The sequence below is a fragment of the Ictalurus punctatus genome, chromosome 17 (assembly GCF_001660625.3).
Source record: "Ictalurus punctatus breed USDA103 chromosome 17, Coco_2.0, whole genome shotgun sequence".
In the NCBI taxonomy this organism is placed as follows: Eukaryota; Metazoa; Chordata; class Actinopteri; order Siluriformes; family Ictaluridae; genus Ictalurus; species Ictalurus punctatus.
The window spans coordinates 25,975,895-25,993,319 of NC_030432.2; the positions used below are offsets into that span (position 1 = coordinate 25,975,895).

A 17,425-nucleotide genomic window follows, 5' to 3' on the forward strand; every position below is an offset into this window, starting at 1 on the left:
CGTCATCCTCTACTAATAAACACCGTCATCATCCACTAATAAACACCGTCATCCTCTACTAATAAACACCGTCATCATCCACTAATAAACACCGTCATCATCCACTAATAAACACCGTCATCATCCACTAATAAACACCGTCATCCTCCACTAATAAACACCGTCATCATCCACTAATAAACACCGTCATCATCCACTAATAAACACCGTCATCATCCACTAATAAACACCGTCATCATCCACTAATAAACACCGTCATCATCCACTAATAAACACCGTCATCATCCACTAATAAACACCGTCATCATCCACTAATAAACACCGTCATCCTCCACTAATAAACACCGTCATCATCCACTAATAAACACCGTCATCATCCACTAATAAACACCGTCATCCTCCACTAATAAACACCGTCATCCTCCACTAATAAACACCGTCATCATCCACTAATAAACACCGTCATCATCCACTAATAAACACCGTCATCCTCTACTAATAAACACCGTCATCATCCACTAATAAACACCGTCATCATCCACTAATAAACACCGTCATCCTCTACTAATAAACACCGTCATCATCCACTAATAAACACCGTCATCCTCCACTAATAAACACCGTCATCATCCACTAATAAACACCGTCATCCTCCACTAATAAACACCGTCATCATCTACTAATAAACACCGTCATCCTCTACTAATAAACACCGTCATCCTCCACTAATAAACACCGTCATCATCCACTAATAAACACCGTCATCATCCACTAATAAACACCGTCATCATCCACTAATAAACACCGTCATCCTCTACTAATAAACACCGTCATCATCCACTAATAAACACCGTCATCCTCCACTAATAAACACCGTCATCCTCCACTAATAAACACCGTCATCCTCTACTAATAAACACCGTCATCATCCACTAATAAACACCGTCATCCTCTACTAATAAACACCGTCATCCTCTACTAATAAACACCGTCATCATCTACTAATAAACACCGTCATCCTCTACTAATAAACACCGTCATCATCTACTAATAAACACCGTCATCCTCCACTAATAAACACCGTCATCATCCACTAATAAACACCGTCATCATCCACTAATAAACACCGTCATCCTCTACTAATAAACACCGTCATCATCTACTAATAAACACCGTCATCATCCACTAATAAACACCGTCATCATCCACTAATAAACACCGTCATCCTCTACTAATAAACACCGTCATCATCTACTAATAAACACCGTCATCCTCTACTAATAAACACCGTCATCATCTACTAATAAACACCGTCATCATCTACTAATAAACACCGTCATCCTCTACTAATAAACACCGTCATCATCTACTAATAAACACCGTCATCATCCACTAATAAACACCGTCATCATCCACTAATAAACACCGTCATCATCCACTAATAAACACCGTCATCATCCACTAATAAACACCGTCATCATCCACTAATAAACACCGTCATCCTCTACTAATAAACACCGTCATCCTCTACTAATAAACACCGTCATCATCCACTAATAAACACCGTCATCCTCCACTAATAAACACCGTCATCCTCCACTAATAAACACCGTCATCATCTACTAATAAACACCGTCATCCTCTACTAATAAACACCGTCATCATCTACTAATAAACACCGTCATCCTCCACTAATAAACACCGTCATCCTCCACTAATAAACACCGTCATCATCCACTAATAAACACCGTCATCCTCTACTAATAAACACCGTCATCATCCACTAATAAACACCGTCATCATCCACTAATAAACACCGTCATCATCCACTAATAAACACCGTCATCCTCCACTAATAAACACCGTCATCCTCCACTAATAAACACCGTCATCCTCCACTAATAAACACCGTCATCATCCACTAATAAACACCGTCATCCTCCACTAATAAACACCGTCATCCTCCACTAATAAACACCGTCATCCTCCACTAATAAACACCGTCATCCTCCACTAATAAACACCGTCATCATCCACTAATAAACACCGTCATCATCCACTAATAAACACCGTCATCATCCACTAATAAACACCGTCATCCTCTACTAATAAACACCGTCATCATCCACTAATAAACACCGTCATCCTCCACTAATAAACACCGTCATCCTCCACTAATAAACACCGTCATCCTCCACTAATAAACACCGTCATCCTCTACTAATAAACACCGTCATCATCTACTAATAAACACCGTCATCCTCTACTAATAAACACCGTCATCATCTACTAATAAACACCGTCATCCTCCACTAATAAACACCGTCATCATCCACTAATAAACACCGTCATCATCCACTAATAAACACCGTCATCATCCACTAATAAACACCGTCATCCTCTACTAATAAACACCGTCATCATCCACTAATAAACACCGTCATCATCCACTAATAAACACCGTCATCATCCACTAATAAACACCGTCATCATCCACTAATAAACACCGTCATCATCCACTAATAAACACCGTCATCCTCCACTAATAAACACCGTCATCCTCTACTAATAAACACCGTCATCATCCACTAATAAACACCGTCATCCTCTACTAATAAACACCGTCATCATCTACTAATAAACACCGTCATCCTCTACTAATAAACACCGTCATCCTCCACTAATAAACACCGTCATCCTCCACTAATAAACACCGTCATCATCCACTAATAAACACCGTCATCATCCACTAATAAACACCGTCATCATCCACTAATAAACACCGTCATCATCCACTAATAAACACCGTCATCCTCTACTAATAAACACCGTCATCATCTACTAATAAACACCGTCATCATCCACTAATAAACACCGTCATCATCCACTAATAAACACCGTCATCATCCACTAATAAACACCGTCATCCTCTACTAATAAACACCGTCATCCTCTACTAATAAACACCGTCATCATCCACTAATAAACACCGTCATCCTCTACTAATAAACACCGTCATCATCTACTAATAAACACCGTCATCCTCTACTAATAAACACCGTCATCCTCTACTAATAAACACCGTCATCATCCACTAATAAACACCGTCATCATCCACTAATAAACACCGTCATCATCCACTAATAAACACCGTCATCATCTACTAATAAACACCGTCATCCTCTACTAATAAACACCGTCATCCACTAATAAACACCGTCATCATCCACTAATAAACACCGTCATCATCCACTAATAAACACCGTCATCCTCTACTAATAAACACCGTCATCCTCCACTAATAAACACCGTCATCCTCCACTAATAAACACCGTCATCATCCACTAATAAACACCGTCATCCTCTACTAATAAACACCGTCATCCTCTACTAATAAACACCGTCATCCTCTACTAATAAACACCGTCATCATCCACTAATAAACACCGTCATCCTCCACTAATAAACACCGTCATCATCCACTAATAAACACCGTCATCATCCACTAATAAACACCGTCATCATCCACTAATAAACACCGTCGTCATCATCTACTAATAAACACCGTCATCCTCTACTAATAAACACCGTCATCCTCTACTAATAAACACCGTCATCCTCTACTAATAAACACCGTCATCCTCCACTAATAAACACCGTCATCCTCCACTAATAAACACCGTCATCCTCCACTAACAAACACCGTCATCCTCCACTAACAAACACCGTCATCCTCCACTAACAAACACCGTCATCCTCCACTAACAAACACCGTCATCCTCCACTAACAAACACCGTCATCCTCCACTAATAAACACCGTCATCATCCACTAATAAACACCGTCATCATCCACTAATAAACACCGTCATCATCCACTAATAAACACCGTCATCCTCTACTAATAAACACCGTCATCATCCACTAATAAACACCGTCATCATCCACTAATAAACACCGTCATCCTCTACTAATAAACACCGTCATCATCCACTAATAAACACCGTCATCATCCACTAATAAACACCGTCATCCTCCACTAATAAACACCGTCATCATCCACTAATAAACACCGTCATCCTCCACTAATAAACACCGTCATCATCTACTAATAAACACCGTCATCCTCTACTAATAAACACCGTCATCATCTACTAATAAACACCGTCATCATCCACTAATAAACACCGTCATCCTCTACTAATAAACACCGTCATCATCCACTAATAAACACCGTCATCATCCACTAATAAACACCGTCATCATCCACTAATAAACACCGTCATCCTCTACTAATAAACACCGTCATCATCTACTAATAAACACCGTCATCCTCTACTAATAAACACCGTCATCCTCTACTAATAAACACCGTCATCATCTACTAATAAACACCGTCATCCTCTACTAATAAACACCGTCATCCTCCACTAATAAACACCGTCATCCTCCGCTAATAAACACCGTCATCATCCACTAATAAACACCGTCATCATCCACTAATAAACACCGTCATCATCCACTAATAAACACCGTCATCATCCACTAATAAACACCGTCATCCTCTACTAATAAACACCGTCATCATCTACTAATAAACACCGTCATCATCCACTAATAAACACCGTCATCATCCACTAATAAACACCGTCATCATCCACTAATAAACACCGTCATCCTCTACTAATAAACACCGTCATCCTCTACTAATAAACACCGTCATCATCCACTAATAAACACCGTCATCCTCTACTAATAAACACCGTCATCATCTACTAATAAACACCGTCATCCTCTACTAATAAACACCGTCATCCTCTACTAATAAACACCGTCATCATCCACTAATAAACACCGTCATCATCCACTAATAAACACCGTCATCATCCACTAATAAACACCGTCATCATCTACTAATAAACACCGTCATCCTCTACTAATAAACACCGTCATCCACTAATAAACACCGTCATCATCCACTAATAAACACCGTCATCATCCACTAATAAACACCGTCATCATCCACTAATAAACACCGTCATCCTCTACTAATAAACACCGTCATCCTCCACTAATAAACACCGTCATCCTCCACTAATAAACACCGTCATCATCCACTAATAAACACCGTCATCCTCTACTAATAAACACCGTCATCCTCTACTAATAAACACCGTCATCCTCTACTAATAAACACCGTCATCATCCACTAATAAACACCGTCATCCTCCACTAATAAACACCGTCATCATCCACTAATAAACACCGTCATCATCCACTAATAAACACCGTCATCATCCACTAATAAACACCGTCGTCATCATCTACTAATAAACACCGTCATCCTCTACTAATAAACACCGTCATCCTCTACTAATAAACACCGTCATCCTCTACTAATAAACACCGTCATCCTCCACTAATAAACACCGTCATCCTCCACTAATAAACACCGTCATCCTCCACTAACAAACACCGTCATCCTCCACTAACAAACACCGTCATCCTCCACTAACAAACACCGTCATCCTCCACTAACAAACACCGTCATCCTCCACTAACAAACACCGTCATCCTCCACTAACAAACACCGTCATCATCCACTAACAAACACCGTCATCATCCACTAATAAACACCGTCATCATCCACTAATAAACACCGTCATCCTCTACTAATAAACACCGTCATCATCCACTAATAAACACCGTCATCATCCACTAATAAACACCGTCATCCTCTACTAATAAACACCGTCATCATCCACTAATAAACACCGTCATCATCCACTAATAAACACCGTCATCCTCCACTAATAAACACCGTCATCATCCACTAATAAACACCGTCATCCTCCACTAATAAACACCGTCATCATCTACTAATAAACACCGTCATCCTCTACTAATAAACACCGTCATCATCTACTAATAAACACCGTCATCATCCACTAATAAACACCGTCATCCTCTACTAATAAACACCGTCATCATCCACTAATAAACACCGTCATCATCCACTAATAAACACCGTCATCATCCACTAATAAACACCGTCATCCTCTACTAATAAACACCGTCATCATCTACTAATAAACACCGTCATCCTCTACTAATAAACACCGTCATCCTCTACTAATAAACACCGTCATCATCTACTAATAAACACCGTCATCCTCCACTAATAAACACCGTCATCCTCCACTAATAAACACCGTCATCCTCTACTAATAAACACCGTCATCCTCCACTAATAAACACCGTCATCCTCCACTAATAAACACCGTCATCCTCCACTAATAAACACCGTCATCCTCTACTAATAAACACCGTCATCCTCCACTAATAAACACCGTCATCCTCCACTAATAAACACCGTCATCATCCACTAATAAACACCGTCATCATCCACTAATAAACACCGTCATCATCCACTAATAAACACCGTCATCATCCACTAATAAACACCGTCATCATCCACTAATAAACACCGTCATCATCCACTAATAAACACCGTCATCCTCTACTAATAAACACCGTCATCCTCTACTAATAAACACCGTCATCATCCACTAATAAACACCGTCATCCTCCACTAATAAACACCGTCATCCTTTACTAATAAACAACGTCATCCTCCACTAATAAACACCGTCATCCTCTACTAATAAACACCGTCATCATCCACTAATAAACACCGTCATCATCTACTAATAAACACCGTCATCATCCACTAATAAACACCGTCATCCTCTACTAATAAACACCGTCATCATCCACTAATAAACACCGTCATCATCCACTAATAAACACCGTCATCATCCACTAATAAACACCGTCATCCTCTACTAATAAACACCGTCATCATCCACTAATAAACACCGTCATCATCCACTAATAAACACCGTCATCATCTACTAATAAACACCGTCATCCTCTACTAATAAACACCGTCATCATCCACTAATAAACACCGTCATCATCTACTAATAAACACCGTCATCATCCACTAATAAACACCGTCATCCTCTACTAATAAACACCGTCATCATCCACTAATAAACACCGTCATCCTCCACTAATAAACACCGTCATCCTCCACTAATAAACACCGTCATCCTCTACTAATAAACACCGTCATCATCCACTAATAAACACCGTCATCCTCTACTAATAAACACCGTCATCCTCTACTAATAAACACCGTCATCATCTACTAATAAACACCGTCATCCTCTACTAATAAACACCGTCATCATCTACTAATAAACACCGTCATCCTCCACTAATAAACACCGTCATCATCCACTAATAAACACCGTCATCATCCACTAATAAACACCGTCATCCTCTACTAATAAACACCGTCATCATCTACTAATAAACACCGTCATCATCCACTAATAAACACCGTCATCATCCACTAATAAACACCGTCATCCTCTACTAATAAACACCGTCATCATCTACTAATAAACACCGTCATCCTCTACTAATAAACACCGTCATCATCTACTAATAAACACCGTCATCATCTACTAATAAACACCGTCATCCTCTACTAATAAACACCGTCATCATCTACTAATAAACACCGTCATCATCCACTAATAAACACCGTCATCATCCACTAATAAACACCGTCATCATCCACTAATAAACACCGTCATCATCCACTAATAAACACCGTCATCATCCGCTAATAAACACCGTCATCCTCTGCTAATAAACACCGTCATCCTCTACTAATAAACACCGTCATCATCCACTAATAAACACCGTCATCCTCCACTAATAAACACCGTCATCCTCCACTAATAAACACCGTCATCATCTACTAATAAACACCGTCATCCTCTACTAATAAACACCGTCATCATCTACTAATAAACACCGTCATCCTCCACTAATAAACACCGTCATCCTCCACTAATAAACACCGTCATCATCCACTAATAAACACCGTCATCCTCTACTAATAAACACCGTCATCATCCACTAATAAACACCGTCATCATCCACTAATAAACACCGTCATCCTCTACTAATAAACACCGTCATCATCCACTAATAAACACCGTCATCCTCCACTAATAAACACCGTCATCCTCCACTAATAAACACCGTCATCCTCTACTAATAAACACCGTCATCATCCACTAATAAACACCGTCATCATCTACTAATAAACACCGTCATCCTCTACTAATAAACACCGTCATCCACTAATAAACACCGTCATCATCCACTAATAAACACCGTCATCATCCACTAATAAACACCGTCATCCTCCACTAATAAACACCGTCATCCTCCACTAATAAACACCGTCATCCTCTACTAATAAACACCGTCATCATCCACTAATAAACACCGTCATCATCTACTAATAAACACCGTCATCCTCTACTAATAAACACCGTCATCCACTAATAAACACCGTCATCATCCACTAATAAACACCGTCATCATCCACTAATAAACACCGTCATCCTCTACTAATAAACACCGTCATCCTCTACTAATAAACACCGTCATCCTCTACTAATAAACACCGTCATCATCCACTAATAAACACCGTCATCCTCCACTAATAAACACCGTCATCATCCACTAATAAACACCGTCATCCTCCACTAATAAACACCGTCATCCTCCACTAATAAACACCGTCATCCTCCACTAATAAACACCGTCATCCTCCACTAATAAACACCGTCATCATCCACTAATAAACACCGTCATCATCCACTAATAAACACCGTCATCATCCACTAATAAACACCGTCATCCTCTACTAATAAACACCGTCATCATCCACTAATAAACACCGTCATCCTCCACTAATAAACACCGTCATCCTCCACTAATAAACACCGTCATCCTCTACTAATAAACACCGTCATCCTCTACTAATAAACACCGTCATCATCTACTAATAAACACCGTCATCCTCTACTAATAAACACCGTCATCATCTACTAATAAACACCGTCATCCTCCACTAATAAACACCGTCATCATCCACTAATAAACACCGTCATCATCCACTAATAAACACCGTCATCATCCACTAATAAACACCGTCATCCTCTACTAATAAACACCGTCATCATCCACTAATAAACACCGTCATCATCCACTAATAAACACCGTCATCATCCACTAATAAACACCGTCATCATCCACTAATAAACACCGTCATCCTCCACTAATAAACACCGTCATCCTCCACTAATAAACACCGTCATCCTCCACTAATAAACACCGTCATCATCCACTAATAAACACCGTCATCCTCTACTAATAAACACCGTCATCATCTACTAATAAACACCGTCATCCTCTACTAATAAACACCGTCATCCTCCACTAATAAACACCGTCATCCTCCACTAATAAACACCGTCATCATCCACTAATAAACACCGTCATCATCCACTAATAAACACCGTCATCATCCACTAATAAACACCGTCATCATCCACTAATAAACACCGTCATCCTCTACTAATAAACACCGTCATCATCTACTAATAAACACCGTCATCATCCACTAATAAACACCGTCATCATCCACTAATAAACACCGTCATCATCCACTAATAAACACCGTCATCCTCTACTAATAAACACCGTCATCCTCTACTAATAAACACCGTCATCATCCACTAATAAACACCGTCATCCTCTACTAATAAACACCGTCATCATCTACTAATAAACACCGTCATCCTCTACTAATAAACACCGTCATCCTCTACTAATAAACACCGTCATCATCCACTAATAAACACCGTCATCATCCACTAATAAACACCGTCATCATCCACTAATAAACACCGTCATCATCTACTAATAAACACCGTCATCCTCTACTAATAAACACCGTCATCCACTAATAAACACCGTCATCATCCACTAATAAACACCGTCATCATCCACTAATAAACACCGTCATCCTCTACTAATAAACACCGTCATCCTCCACTAATAAACACCGTCATCCTCCACTAATAAACACCGTCATCATCCACTAATAAACACCGTCATCCTCTACTAATAAACACCGTCATCCTCTACTAATAAACACCGTCATCCTCTACTAATAAACACCGTCATCATCCACTAATAAACACCGTCATCCTCCACTAATAAACACCGTCATCATCCACTAATAAACACCGTCATCATCTACTAATAAACACCGTCATCATCCACTAATAAACACCGTCATCATCCACTAATAAACACCGTCGTCATCATCTACTAATAAACACCGTCATCCTCTACTAATAAACACCGTCATCCTCTACTAATAAACACCGTCATCCTCTACTAATAAACACCGTCATCCTCCACTAATAAACACCGTCATCCTCCACTAATAAACACCGTCATCCTCCACTAACAAACACCGTCATCCTCCACTAACAAACACCGTCATCCTCCACTAACAAACACCGTCATCCTCCACTAACAAACACCGTCATCCTCCACTAACAAACACCGTCATCCTCCACTAATAAACACCGTCATCATCCACTAATAAACACCGTCATCATCCACTAATAAACACCGTCATCATCCACTAATAAACACCGTCATCCTCTACTAATAAACACCGTCATCATCCACTAATAAACACCGTCATCATCCACTAATAAACACCGTCATCCTCTACTAATAAACACCGTCATCATCCACTAATAAACACCGTCATCATCCACTAATAAACACCGTCATCCTCCACTAATAAACACCGTCATCATCCACTAATAAACACCGTCATCCTCCACTAATAAACACCGTCATCATCTACTAATAAACACCGTCATCCTCTACTAATAAACACCGTCATCATCTACTAATAAACACCGTCATCATCCACTAATAAACACCGTCATCCTCTACTAATAAACACCGTCATCATCCACTAATAAACACCGTCATCATCCACTAATAAACACCGTCATCATCCACTAATAAACACCGTCATCCTCTACTAATAAACACCGTCATCATCTACTAATAAACACCGTCATCCTCTACTAATAAACACCGTCATCCTCTACTAATAAACACCGTCATCATCTACTAATAAACACCGTCATCCTCCACTAATAAACACCGTCATCCTCCACTAATAAACACCGTCATCCTCCACTAATAAACACCGTCATCCTCCACTAATAAACACCGTCATCCTCCACTAATAAACACCGTCATCCTCTACTAATAAACACCGTCATCCTCTACTAATAAACACCGTCATCCTCCACTAATAAACACCGTCATCCTCCACTAATAAACACCGTCATCCTCCACTAATAAACACCGTCATCATCCACTAATAAACACCGTCATCATCCACTAATAAACACCGTCATCATCCACTAATAAACACCGTCATCATCCACTAATAAACACCGTCATCCTCCACTAATAAACACCGTCATCATCCACTAATAAACACCGTCATCCTCTACTAATAAACACCGTCATCCTCTACTAATAAACACCGTCATCCTCTACTAATAAACACCGTCATCATCCACTAATAAACACCGTCATCCTCCACTAATAAACACCGTCATCCTCTACTAATAAACAACGTCATCCTCCACTAATAAACACCGTCATCCTCTACTAATAAACACCGTCATCATCCACTAATAAACACCGTCATCATCTACTAATAAACACCGTCATCATCCACTAATAAACACCGTCATCCTCTACTAATAAACACCGTCATCATCCACTAATAAACACCGTCATCATCCACTAATAAACACCGTCATCATCCACTAATAAACACCGTCATCCTCTACTAATAAACACCGTCATCATCCACTAATAAACACCGTCATCATCCACTAATAAACACCGTCATCATCCACTAATAAACACCGTCATCCTCTACTAATAAACACCGTCATCATCCACTAATAAACACCGTCATCATCTACTAATAAACACCGTCATCATCTACTAATAAACACCGTCATCATCCACTAATAAACACCGTCATCCTCCACTAATAAACACCGTCATCATCCACTAATAAACACCGTCATCATCCACTAATAAACACCGTCATCCTCTACTAATAAACACCGTCATCATCCACTAATAAACACCGTCATCCTCCACTAATAAACACCGTCATCATCCACTAATAAACACCGTCATCATCCACTAATAAACACCGTCATCATCCACTAATAAACACCGTCATCATCCACTAATAAACACCGTCATCATCTACTAATAAACACCGTCATCCTCTACTAATAAACACCGTCATCATCCACTAATAAACACCGTCATCATCCACTAATAAACACCGTCATCCTCCACTAATAAACACCGTCATCATCCACTAATAAACACCGTCATCATCCACTAATAAACACCGTCATCATCCACTAATAAACACCGTCATCATCCACTAATAAACACCGTCATCATCTACTAATAAACACCGTCATCCTCTACTAATAAACACCGTCATCCTCTACTAATAAACACCGTCATCCTCTACTAATAAACACTGTGTGTGTGTGCGTCTGTTACTGTTACCACTCTGAAGTTTTCCTCTAACAGCTCGTCCCCCAGTGTTTTATTGCTCTTACTCCACAGCAACTTTCCAACAATTACAACTTTTCATGTTTTACTGAAGGACACATCATACAGTAACCCACATGAGACAAGTGAGTTCCTGTTTCTCTCTTACGTTATAGCAGCTATAAACACTCATTCCCTCATCACCACTCTCTCTATTCTCTCTCTCTATTCTCTCTCTATTCTCTCTCTCTCTATTCTCTCTCTCTATTCCCTCTCTCTATTCTCTCTCTCTATTCTCTCTCTCTATTCTCTCTCTATTCTCTCTCTCTATTCTCTCTCTCTATTCTCTCTCTATTCTCTCTCTATTCTCTCTCTTTATTCTCTCTCTCTATTCTCTCTCTCTATTCTCTCTCTTTATTCTCTCTCTCTATTCTCTCTCTATTCTCTCTCTCTATTCTCTCTCTTTATTCTCTCTCTATTCTCTCTCTCTCTATTCTCTCTCTATACTCTCTCTATTCTCTCTCTTTATTCTCTCTCTATTCTCTCTCTATTCTCTCTCTATTCTCTCTCTTTATTCTCTCTCTCTATTCTCTCTCTCTATTCTCTCTCTATTCTCTCTCTCTATTCTCTCTCTCTATTCTCTCTCTATTCTCTCTCTATTCTCTCTCTTTATTCTCTCTCTCTATTCTCTCTCTCTATTCTCTCTCTTTATTCTCTCTCTCTATTCTCTCTCTATTCTCTCTCTCTATTCTCTCTCTTTATTCTCTCTCTATTCTCTCTCTCTCTATTCTCTCTCTATACTCTCTCTATTCTCTCTCTTTATTCTCTCTCTATTCTCTCTCTATTCTCTCTCTATTCTCTCTCTTTATTCTCTCTCTCTATTCTCTCTCTCTATTCTCTCTCTCTATTCCCTCTCTATTCTCTCTCTTTATTCTCTCTCTATTCTCTCTCTATTCTCTCTCTATTCTCTCTCTCTATTCTCTCTCTATTCTCTCTCTCTATTCCCTCTCTCTATTCTCTCTCTATTCTCTCTCTCTATTCTCTCTCTCTATTCTCTCTCTATTCTCTCTCTTTATTCTCTCTCTATTCTCTCTCTATTCTCTCTCTATTCTCTCTCTTTATTCTCTCTCTCTATTCTCTCTCTCTATTCTCTCTCTATTCTCTCTCTTTATTCTCTCTCTATTCTCTCTCTATTCTCTCTCTATTCTCTCTCTCTATTCTCTCTCTATTCTCTCTCTCTATTCTCTCTCTATTCTCTCTCTATTCTCTCTCTTTATTCTCTCTCTATTCTCTCTCTATTCTCTCTCTATTCTCTCTCTATTCTCTCTCTATTCTCTCTCTCTATTCTCTCTCTCTATTCCCTCTCTTCATGTGAATAAGATAATAAAGAGTGTGTGTGTGAGTGAGAAACAGTAGAGAGTGTAAACTCTGTGCTGAAGATGTTGAAAAGTTAAAGTCACAGCTTCACCTCTGTCTGTTACACAGCGCTGACACTGGAGACTCCTTCTACACGCTACATAAAACATTCCTAAACATCTCCTTACTTTCAGAAAACTTCACCGTATAAACGATACGATATTAGATTAGATATTCAGATTGACTTCATAGTTCAAATGTACAGTGTTTAAAGCCAGTAGACTTAAATTGAAGTTCAATTTTATCTTTGAAACTTTTTTAAAATTGAAAAAATATTTTCATATTAAGGTGTAATTTTGTATTTTAAATCATTTTGAACTTGCTTAAAATTTTTCTTGGCAATATTTTAGATTTTTTGAATATTCGTTTCCAGCTTTATGTAATATAATGTTTTTTATTTACAGAGAAGTGTGTCACATGGGCGTGTCTCTTTACCTGCCTCCACGATATCTTCGAGTGTGCGGAAGCGCTTGCGTACGCGTGTGCTGATGGAGCGCAGGATGAGGACGGACGACAGGTTAGCGTATCTCATGAGCGTACGCCTCATCATCCGACCGCGCTCATCAACACCGTGCACGTTCCCCGAAACCACCATCATCAGATTATCAGGAAGAGGAAAACTGGTGTACTGACCCCACCAACGCTGGAACGCCGTGGAGATGTAAAAACCTGAAACACACACACATATATATATATATATATATATATATATATATATATATATATATATATATATATACATACACACACACACACATATACATACACACACACAACCACACATAGATACACACACATACATACACACATACACACACGCATACACATACACATACACACACATACACACACACACACACACACACAGATTGTTTAGTGTGATGCTCACTCTACCATTTAACAATGATCTGTGTGCTACAGTGCTTTTAGGAAACTTGACCCAGAAAGATGAAGAGACCGACAGACTGGTGAAGTGTTAAAGTTGTGTTAGTGTTAAAGTTGAAGTTGTGTTAGTGTTAAAGCTGAAGTTGTGTTAGTGTTAAAGTTGAAGTTGTGTTAGTGTTAAAGCTGAAGTTGTGTTAGTGTTAAAGCTGAAGTTGTGTTAGTGTTAAAGCTGAAGTTGTGTTAGTGTTAAAGCTGAAGTTGTGTTAGTGTGTGTGTATCTGACTCACCAAGAACAAATGACATGGGAATGAGTTTAGCGAATTTATTACAGTGACGTGCAGCTCTCTCAAAAAGCTCCTGCTGAACTTCACTTAATACACACCTGATAATACACAACATAACACACAACATAACACACAATACACACCTGATAATACACAACATAACACACAACATAACACACAATACACACCTGATAATACACAACATAACACACAACATAACACACAATACACACCTGATAATACACAACATAACACACAACATAACACACAATACACACCTGATAATACACAACATAATACACAAGATAACACACAATACACACCTGATAATACACAACATAACACACAACATAACACACAACACACACCTGATAATACACAACATAATACACAAGATAACACTATTTATCACATATATCTATATATCTAAATATCTATCTATTTATCTATCTATCTATCTATTATCTTTAATGTGTGTGTGTGTGTGTGTGTGTGTGTGTTTGTGTGTGTGTGTGTGTGTACCTGTATATGACACTGAAGAGGCCGTACAGGAAGCAGAAGACGAGGAACTCTTTATAGAGCAGTTTGTAAATGCTGCCCTTCCATCGGAACAGAAGTTTAGTAAATCCGGCGAAACGGGCGTTCGCTACCTCCAGCGTGTACGACACCGTCATCTGGTCACATGGTACAGTATAACATTACAGTACAGTGTAACAGTATAGTACAGTACAGTAATACGGTTAGAGAGATATACGTTATTGATGAGCAATAGTGTATTAGTGTTGTATAGAAGTTTTACTGTAACTCGGATACTTGTATGTAACATGACTAAAAAAAAGCACATTGCTTCAAGGAAAGTGTGTTGTGATGTCATAAATTCTGATATGGATATTGTATCATCGTATAATCAGTGGATCTGAAAAGCGTCGTTCTGAACTGACCATTATAATGTTTTTGTTCTTACCTTCAGCGCTGTATGCTCTGTGTGAGAGGAAGTTCTTCACTTGTCTTCACCTTTATATCCTCCGTCCGATGGCAGGTTCTGCCCCCCCGGTGATTTGTGGTTTGGGAACCAGAGCTACAGTAAAGTGTCGAGCTGCAGGTTCTGCCACGATGACTGATGGACAGTTCTCCATTCCTGCAGCATCCTGAAGTTAAATATTGTAAAAGCCGAGCAGATTTATAGAACTGCAGTCTGATTAAAGATCCGATCTCACACTCGGAATCATTCCTCTTCACATTCTGTATTTTCCTGTTCAGGTGAGTCGGAAACCAGGTGTGATGAAACATTTACATTTACAACTGAGTTCAGTTTCTCACAATTACTGACAGTTATTTCTTTCATTGTTCATTAATTACACCACTTTTTACACTACATTATACACTACACTATATACACTACACTATATACACTACACTTTATACACTACACTTTATACACTACAATATATACACTACACTATACACTACACTTTATACACTACACTATATACACTACACTATACACTACACTTTATACACTACACTATATACACTACACTATATACACAACACTATATACACTATACACTACACTTTATACACTACACTATACACTATATCATACACTACACTTTATACACTACACGTTATACACTACACTATACACTACACTTTATACACTACACTATACACTACATCATACATTACACTTTATACACTACACTATACACTACACTTTATACACTACACTATACACTACATCATACATTACACTTTATACACTACACTATACACTACACTTTATACACTACACTATACACTACATCATACATTACACTTTATACACTACACTATACACTACACTTTATACACTACACTATATACACTACACTATATACACTACACTATACACTACACTTTATACACTACACTATATACACTACACTATACACTACACTATATACACTACACTATATACACTACACTTTATACACTACACTTTATACACTACAATATATACACTACACTATACACTACACTTTATACACTACACTATATACACTACACTATACACTACACTTTATACACTACACTATATACACTACACTATATACACAACACTATATACACTATACACTACACTTTATACACTACACTATACACTATATCATACACTACACTTTATACACTACACTATACACTACACTTTATACACTACACGTTATACACTACACTATACACTACACTATACACTACACTTTATACACTACACTATACACTACACTTTATACAC

General features: G+C 38.7%; 1 protein-coding gene across 2 annotated transcripts in view; it reads right to left on the minus strand.

The window, feature by feature from the left end:
- The window catches only part of best4 (bestrophin 4), a 24,525-nt gene extending 8,701 nt beyond the window's left edge, over nucleotides 1-15,824 (minus strand). For both annotated transcript variants that reach the window (XM_053687409.1, XM_053687408.1), the window contains exons 1-3: nucleotides 15,673-15,824; nucleotides 15,154-15,248; nucleotides 14,417-14,650 (exon numbers count right to left, since the gene is read on the minus strand). In XM_053687409.1, coding sequence (XP_053543384.1) covers nucleotides 14,417-14,650; nucleotides 15,154-15,248; nucleotides 15,673-15,824 — 481 coding nt within the window. The remainder of the gene's footprint in view (nucleotides 1-14,416; nucleotides 14,651-15,153; nucleotides 15,249-15,672) is intronic.
- Nucleotides 15,825-17,425: the final 1,601 nt, after the last annotated feature.